At 43.9% G+C, this 8,890-nt stretch overlaps 1 protein-coding gene across 2 annotated transcripts in view; it reads right to left on the reverse strand.

Annotated features, from left to right (window-relative positions):
* The window catches only part of SLAIN1 (SLAIN motif family member 1), a 72,289-nt gene extending 63,697 nt beyond the window's left edge, over nt 1-8,592 (reverse strand). The window contains exons 1-2 of one of the 2 annotated variants that reach the window (XM_034758286.1): nt 7,785-8,592; nt 3,759-3,898 (exon numbers count right to left, since the gene is read on the reverse strand). In XM_034758286.1, coding sequence (XP_034614177.1) covers nt 3,759-3,898; nt 7,785-8,263 — 619 coding nt within the window. In that variant the 5' untranslated portion in view covers nt 8,264-8,592. The remainder of the gene's footprint in view (nt 1-3,758; nt 3,899-7,784) is intronic. The other variant, XM_034758287.1, reaches the window with a different exon arrangement.
* Nucleotides 8,593-8,890: the final 298 nt, after the last annotated feature.

Genomic DNA, 8,890 nt, shown 5'->3' on the forward strand with positions numbered 1-8,890 from the left:
GGGGCCGGGCCGGGGGCTCGGGGGCTCCGGCGGGGGCTCGGGGGCTCCGGCGGGGCCGGCACCGGCGGCTCGGGTGCCGGGCCGGCGGTGCCAGGCTGGGCCGGGGGCTCGGGGGACGGGCCGGCGGTGCTGGGGGCCGGGCTGGGGACCGGCGGTGTGGTGCCGGGGGCCTGGAGGCCGGGCCGGGGACTGCAGTGCTGGGCAGGCCGGGGGTGGTCGGCCGGGGCCGGCACCCCAGGACCGGGGCCAGCCTGGGCCGCGCCTCCTCCCCCCACACTTCCCCTTACCTGCTTCAGGCTTCCCGCGACTCAAATGTTCGCGGGAAGCAGGGGAGGGGGCGGAGACTTTGGGGAGGGGGCGGAGTTGGGGCGGGGCTGGGGCCGGGGGCCCGTGAAGTGTCCTCCTTTGGGAGGCACAAAATATGGTAACCCTAGCTAGTGTAGGCAGCTCCCTTCCTGGCATGCTGGCTTTTGTGAATCACCATCTCCTCATTCATTGTATGGGAGCCTAGACACCTAACTCAGACTTTGTGAATCACAGTGATTTTCTAGGTGTCTAAAAGTTAGGCATTAGGACATTCAGCATCACCAGTCCTAACTCCTTTTGTGCATTCAGGCCCAAATGCCTCTAAAATGTCATGAGCACTATTCCTCCCCCTCCTCCCCACAATATAAAGTTATAAGGAGGAGCTGCAACCATTACACCCAGAAAAGAAAAGAGACTGCTACCAAGCCTGAGTGATGTGCAAACTCAGGAAGAGAACCCAGGAGCTGCAGTTGGATCTTGTGCACTGTATTCACCAAGTCTGAGTAGTTTTTGCTTCAGTGGAACTACTCATACACTTAAAATTGGGCATGTCCTTGCATCTAACTTGCTGTACTAGGGCCTATATGAAGAGCAGAAGGAACAACTGAGCCAAGGCAAAAATAAGTTTTTGCTGCTTTTCATTCCTGTTACCACTATAATGCTAAGATAGCTATGAGTGGCTACACTGGATTCCTTTCTAGCTCATGGATCAACAACAAAATTATTAAGTAAACTCCAGCAGCAAACTTTATCTCAGAGTACAGATTTGTACATTGTTACTGCACATTGAGTACACAATAATATTCATCAGCTGAATCAGGGTTACTGGTGGTGACGTGCAAGCTAGAAAGAGCACAACCTGATTTTCTGATACCACGGTGAATTTGAAGGGCTGGTAGCTAAGGGGGAAAAGACTTTTTACCTTTAAACTGAGTAAACTGTATAGGTTATCACTTGAAATACAACTATTGTGGAAATCCATAATGCCATTTTCACAGTTACTTTTTAAGGAAAAATCAAATTGTAATATATAAATAAAAGGGATCATCAATAGATAGGGATACAAAATGAGGAATAAAACGAGAAAAGACATTACAGAAAGTTAGTTTTACTTTATAAAACAGATTTATTAAATTGTTCCAATTGTCTCATCCTGCTCCAAAACAGGGGGAAAGACTCCTATAAAACCAAATCCTAATTTAATACAATTAGAAATGAAAGTTAATCAACAAATGTCAGGTATTAAATATTAACTATTACTTATAGGGGAATGGCCCAATTAAAAAAATTCATATCTGAGCAAAGGTAGTTAATTAGTAACAACAAAACAATTTTATTATAAAACCGTTGCAATAAAAACATTTATGAGACAATTCTCTCCTTGAACACATAGCTCCCAAGATGAGATTTACACATGGCCTTTGAAGAGAATATAAATCCTCAAATTATTTTTAAAATAATGGAACTTCATGGAGCAATAACCATAATTAGAATATGTAGTAAAATTACTCTGTCACAGGTAGCCTTGATTAAAATTTGCTATGATCTCTCAGATGTTGAAAAATGTACAAACTAAAATCAGAGAGATAGCAATTCACTTAAATTTTAAATATACAGGAAAACGTGAAAGCAAATTGCTTTCCTAGTAAATGTAAACAATGCCTTGGAGAAAAAAAAAAAATAGATTACCCATCTCTGACAGGTTTTAACACACAATTTAGTGAATTACTTTTTTATGAATTTGCAGTCTTACCTTTGAGTGCCGCCTCTGTTGTGCGTTATTATTTAAAATTGAGAATGGCAGCAGAAGACAGTTTGTATTGCATCTGTATTTTTAATTTTTTTTTAAATGTAAAACTACTACTAATTAAAATCTGCTCTGTGATTTTTTTTTCCAAAACTGGAGTCTAAATAGGATTCCTTTCCAGCTCGTGCATCATCAATAGAATTGTTAAGTAAACTGTTGGACAGGGTACAAACTTCCTGAACTAATCCATTAGAACACTACCATCTCCTATTTCAAATACTTCCCCAAGACTTATTACTGCTTTGGTACACACAGGTGTGCACACACACATTCAGTCAGCAACTAAGTATGGCTAGTTGAAGGATAGGTCAGGAATATCCAATATTTAATTTTAAAACGTATATATTTTCAAACAAATTGGAAAACAGAGTTGTAAATATGGGTCCCTATCCTGTTCCCACTGAAGTGAATAATAAAACTCTATGGACTTCAGTGGTACAGGACCGGACTCACCGGCTCCAGTTCAGCAAAGCACAGAAGTACATGCATAACCTTAAGCATGTGCTTAAGTGCTTTTCAGGTGCATGGCCATAGCTATTTTATAGAACTATATGGCTATATTAACATTAACCTTGTCTTACTTCTCCTCTCCTCCCTGCTTCCCCCCAATTGTTTTCTGAACTCCCATGTCAAGTTTTGCTTGAAACTGCATTATCAACTCTTTGGGGCAGGAACCAAACAACTGTACAGCATCTAACACACTGAAATCCTAACTGGGGTCTGGGGGTGATACAACAAATGAATAAAATAATTAAATAATAATGTAGCTGATTTCTATTTAGAACTGTAATATATCCAGGGAGCTAGACTCACCACTGGTAGACATAACTCCATACAAAGTTAATTGGAACTGAGCAATCTTATGCCAGCAATGAACATGGCCCCCCAATATTCGAGCAATAGAAAGTCCTGCACAGTATTATCTGTGATCAAGTTAGATTTCTTGTTGCATGTCCTATAAATAATAAATCCCTGAACCTACAATGAGATGTGTGCAGTTAGACTCCATTCCCTGTGTAGAGTCCCACTGCAATGTATGAGGTTCTGTGCAAGTACAGAGGTGCTTTGTGCACATCTCATTGCAGGATTGACACTTTAAGTTAGGGCCCAAGATTTCTCCCATTAAAGTCTATGGGCCCTTATTTAGAGGAAATGGGAACATCTGAAAATTAATAAGATAGTTAAAAATTAGGGTTTGGAGAGTGGAGGAAAAAGAAGAGAAGAAAAAGGAGATTGCTTAAAAATGCACACTAAGCAAAAACTAAAAATATAGCTGCCACTCATGTAACAGAGGGAGTTGTATATACACCTCTACCTCGATATAACGCTGTCCTCGGGAGCCAAAAAAAAAAAATCTTATCGCGTTATAGGTGAAACCGCATTATATTGAACTTGCTTTGATCCACCAGAGTGCGCAGCCCCGCCCCCCCGGAGCACTGCTTTAATGCGTTATATCCAAATTCATGTTATATCGGGTCGCGGTATACTTATATTACAAAACTATGCATCTACCATTTGCTAAACACAGAAAACTGCTGAAACCGATCAGCATATAGAACTTCAAACTTGCATGCCAAGCACAAATGCTAACTGATTAGTTATGAAATTCAAAGAAATATAACAAGTAAAAAGATCAGAGGATTACCTTGTTCCAGTCTAAAGCATAGGGAACGTTTTGCAGCTTCTATCTCAGGAGTGGGATGATCCAGAATATGTCTACACCATTGCAGAGGACTCAATGATTTCTCTTGTGGTGTGAGGGTCTTAGTAGGCGAGACATACAACCTCAATTAAAATATGCAGAAATATTAGCATGTACACAGTACATAAGCTTTATATTTTTGTATACCTGATTGACTGTGTATTAAGAATTTATGTTTCTAACACTAAAGTGATGTAATAGTACAGTTTTCATAAACAGTATACATACCCCAAAGAGACAGATTTTATAATATTTTCTGTGAATATTTAATACTCACTGTAGATTAAATCACTGCAGTGGTTAATTTTGTATTTAAGACCTTCATAGTAACATCTTTTACATTCTTTCCTTCAGTGATTTACCCAATCATGTCAGAATTGATATAATATTACAGTTTTCACAGGCAGTATCTCTCCCACATGATACAAAGACTTTATATATTATACTGTACATTACATACAGATTTGGGAAATTAAAAAAGTTTGCTGGATGATGATGATGATGATTTCTACACTCTTGGTTCCAGCCAGATGAACCAACGTGCAGAAAAAGAAGGGTAGGAGAAGCTGTTCTATTTTTGTCTGGGCTTGGAATACAATAGGCAGCTAACCACAGAGACAAGAACATTTGACTATCTGGTCATCTCCTGTGCCCCTGGGGTAGAGTTTATGGTTCTACCGGTGTTTAAACCACCTCACAGTAGGGGACTTGATGGTTTTCACAGCTAAATTCTCTAAGCTGGTGTCCACTGTTATTGGAGTGCTCGTGGATTTTGACATGCACGTAGAGATAGGTTCACCTGGGAAAGCACACATCTTCCTGGATGAACTATCATTAGCTGCTGAAGACAGCTCTCAGCTTCCTCACTGGACACCATACCCTGTTTGTTTCTAAAGCACAGTGTGGTTATACAAACTCTTGAATAGAATATCAGAAGTAGGGCAAAAAGGCACAACCGGCCAGGAAGTGGAATGTGAATAGCAGATATAAAAAAGCTAAAGTCAAGACAAAGGGACTAAGTCTCAGATGATTATTAATTAGCGACAGAGCCCTTCACATTTAGGTTATTGGTGCAAAACCTGCTCAGCTCAGTAGTGAGCTATTGCTATGTAATGCCTGCTTTGTAGCCTACTGTTTGGGAGATAAATTGCGATCCAGCTCCTAATGGACAAGTGTCCTCATCACAACTGGTACCTTTGTTTGCAATCCCAGCAGAGTTCCAGACCTGAATTGGTCGGACAATAGGGCTGACCTCCTCTCACTTAATACAATGGTTGGCTACACAATTAATCCTCAGAATTAAAAACCATGATGAGCCGCATATGTACTGAAAATAATGTCTCAGCTCCATTGTTAACTTTCAGCAGTATTTTGAAAGTAAAACATGTGACTGACGAGTTCTAAATAATTTGATATTTATGCAGAAAGATGACAACCAAGGAAAAAAGTTTTTACTTTTTTGTAACATAGGGTATTTTTTCTTTTTGAACTGCAATTTTTTTAGAACAATATTACAAAAGCAGTTAGGACCCAATATTAAAAAGTCAACAATTAGGATTGCACTGGCCTTTGGCTTTCTAGATTTGACACATTATTTAAAAAAAAGATTTAACAAACCATCAAAAGATTAACAATAACCCCACAGCAGCTAACTGAAACTACCGCTGACCAGCAATGCAGGTCATTAGAGATTCATTAGAGAAGGAAATATGTAATGCGCCTTGTTTAAATTAATAAAACTAAGTAACTGTCCTTCAGAGTTACCAAGGGCCAAATTCTGCACCTCAATACATACATTCAGTCCCCGGTGATACCATACATAGGTAGAATTTGCCTCCAAATAGCAAGATTCTTTCCAAAGAGCAAACCAAACCTGATAATCACAATTGACATTTGCACTGCAAGACTTGCAATAATACCGATCCAATACAGACTTAAAATGTAAGCATGTACAAAACATTATTAAATGCAACTAACCAAGCAAAGTGGTCACCCCAAATCAACTAAATGAGACCAGAGAAACAACACCCTACCACATTATCTGTCATGAGCAATGAAGTTTGAAATTATAAAACTGATTCATCCCAGTCATGTTCCCAAAACAGTCCAGCACAATCTAATCATCTGCAGAATCAACTGGTCTTGATAAGTCAAGTACAATAATCACTAATAAACTAACTATCTACAATTGTTGGTGATTCCCAAGAGAAGAGCTTCAAAAATTAGGCCTGTTATCTAAAAATCTTTATAGAGATAATCACATTTTGATGAGTCTTAAGACCCTACCTATACTACCACAATAACCATGTTTAAACATGGTTCTGGCTCAACTGCATTATATCATGATATGCTCTTATCTGCATGGATTTAAAAACTATATTAGAACATGTTAAGGAAACATTATCACCTGGATAAACACCCAGGCTCTTTAGCATAATTATAACATTCTTTTTCTCACTGACATATTTTAATACAGTTGAGCTACAACCACGATTAAATGTGGTTAGTTCTGTAGTGCAGATCCGGCCTTTCAGGTCATTTTCCGTAATATTTATTAGCACTCAACACAAGCTGTTGGGATATACAAGTTACAAGACACTAGACAATTCTGAGTATGTTTGGTCTGACAAAGTGGGTGAGGTAATATCTTTTTCCAGACCAATTTATGTTGGTGAGAGAGAGAGAGGAAGCATCTTTGGAGCTCACATGGGGCTCTTCTTTGATATTGTCTCACCCACACTCTCTCTCTAATATACTGGGACCAACAGAGCTACAACAACACTGCATATCTTTGTCTATCATTTTCCCTTCCTGGGCATAAAGAACCAGCCACAAATATTCCCCTAGTTCGATTTTATTTTCTGCTTCTTCCAGTTTATTGACACATATTCATACATTATTCTGGAACCATGTACATATTTGAACAATATAACTGCACAACAACAATGCCCAAAAGTCCAAAGCCCTCCTATATTGCTAAGGACTGAAATTCAACTTGAGAGAGGGTAGCATTTTAAGCAGAGTATAACCAGTACAAGGAGAACTGAAAGCATTCCTTATTTTTTAAAGAAGGCTGTAATCTCTTTCTTAGTCCTTCCTAAAATGACTGTAGTAAATCCATTTTAAAGGAAGCAACAAAAGCCTTAGTATCAAGACTAAAAACCAATATACTTACCAGTCATGTTGCTCTTCAGTAAAATCTTTTCATTATTTTTTACCCAGCTAGGTTTTAACCTAAACCAGATTTTTCACCTCAAGTCTTCCTTCCTGACATCTACCACTTCATAATTGCCACATTTGTGACAGTGTTAATTTAACGTCCTGAATGAATGGCTAGGGAGGTCACCAAATCTTAGAAGCTCAGTCAAGTGTGAGAGGTGAGCAAAGAAGATAAATGTGCTTAGTAGGAACAATAAAATTCAGTGCAAAATATTGCTCCCTGGTTTTTGGATCATTACTGAGTAGGTTACAGAAGCAGAGACAGCCTGTAGTCCTGCTCTTCCCAAGGGATATAGATAGGCTTGAAATTAGGCATGCAAAGGAGATGGAGCATAAAGGGGCGATTAGGAGATAAACTCTAGACTTGAGAAGCAGGAGACAACAGAGGTCTCAGAAACGGCCCCTTTTCATTGAGAGAGTTAATCACACCAACCAGATGACACGTTTAAAAAAAGCAGATTTAAGATTCAGCAAAATAAGATCAAGTGGATTTTAGGGTTAATGCTAATCAGCGACTTGAAAGCACCAGCTGTGTAAGAATTAGGGAAGACTGGGGAGGGGGGCACTTAGCCAGGCTGCATTATTACAGCCGGGCTCTCCATGCTTAACGGGGACGAGATCCCGTTGCTGTCCAGTCCCTCCCCAGGCCCCTGGTGCTCCCGGCGAGGGGGATTTGCCCTGGGGCACAGGAGCGGCCAACCCCGGGACTGGGGCGCTCAGACAATATCGGGGGAGGGGGGTGTCATGTACCATGTGTCTTCGTCCTGGCTGCAGTCCCCGTCCTCCAGGTCCAGCACCTCCACCTCGTCCAGCACCGTGGCTTCCCTCGCCGCGGGGATGCTCCCGGCCTCCTGCCCGCCTCCTGCTGCCGCGGCCAGGCCAGCCAGGGCGGGCTTGAAATAGACGAAGGGCTCCGGCGGGCCCAGGCTAGCGGTGCACAGGAGAGTGGGCGCCGGGCTCGGCATGCACAGGGCCCCGGGGCCGCCGCTCGAGGCCAGCCCGGCCGCTGCGGGGGCTGGCGGCGGGAGCAACAGCAGGTGCGGGCTGGCCGGGGCCGGGGGGGCGGCGGCCGCTGCGCGGCTCCGCAGCTGCTCGTTCTGCTTCTCCAGCTTCCGCACCAGCTCCTGCAGCTTCTTCACCTCCAGCTCGGCGCTCACCACCGAGCCCGCCCCGGGCCCGGCCGCCTGCACCTCCGCCATCGCCGGCGGCTGCAGCCAGGCAGCCTCCATCCGCCCCGCCCCGCGAGCACCTGCTCGCCGCAAGGCTGCCGGGCTCCCTCGGCCGCTCGCCTCCTTCCCTGGTCCCGCTACTGGCGGCGGCTCTGGCTTCTCCCCCTTGCAGCTCGCGTTCAGCCTGGTCGGCGGCAGCCGCCTCAGCTGCTCTTGCGCCTCCTGTCAGCAGCGACAACACAGCCCGGGGGCTCCCCTCCCACTCTGGCACGGGAGAGGCACCCGCACAATGGGAACAAAGAGCGGCCCGGCTCCAGAGCCATTAGCCGCGGGGGGATAAAAAGCGAGCGCCTGAGGAGGAGCGGGGCTAGAGAGAGGCAGGGGAGCGGGAGCCACGCCCGGCAGCATCCTCGCCCCCAAATCACCCACCTAGGCTTTGATGTGGTTGCAGCCACTGCCGGGGGGGGGGGCTCCTGTATCCCTACCCCCTCCCTAGACACACACGCACACACCAGACACTGACATCAGCTGTTGAATCATGGGCACAAAACAATATCGTGGGGGAGATCTGTCGCTGACCCAGCTTCTGCCCCGATTTACACTCTGGGCCCCGCCACGCCCCCCGCGCTCTTGTATCTAGCCCCTGAAACTTCCACCCTCAATGGACCTGCTAGGAAGGACACCGCT

Source organism: Trachemys scripta, chromosome 1, assembly GCF_013100865.1.
Source record: "Trachemys scripta elegans isolate TJP31775 chromosome 1, CAS_Tse_1.0, whole genome shotgun sequence".
Lineage (NCBI taxonomy): Eukaryota > Metazoa > Chordata > Testudines > Emydidae > Trachemys > Trachemys scripta.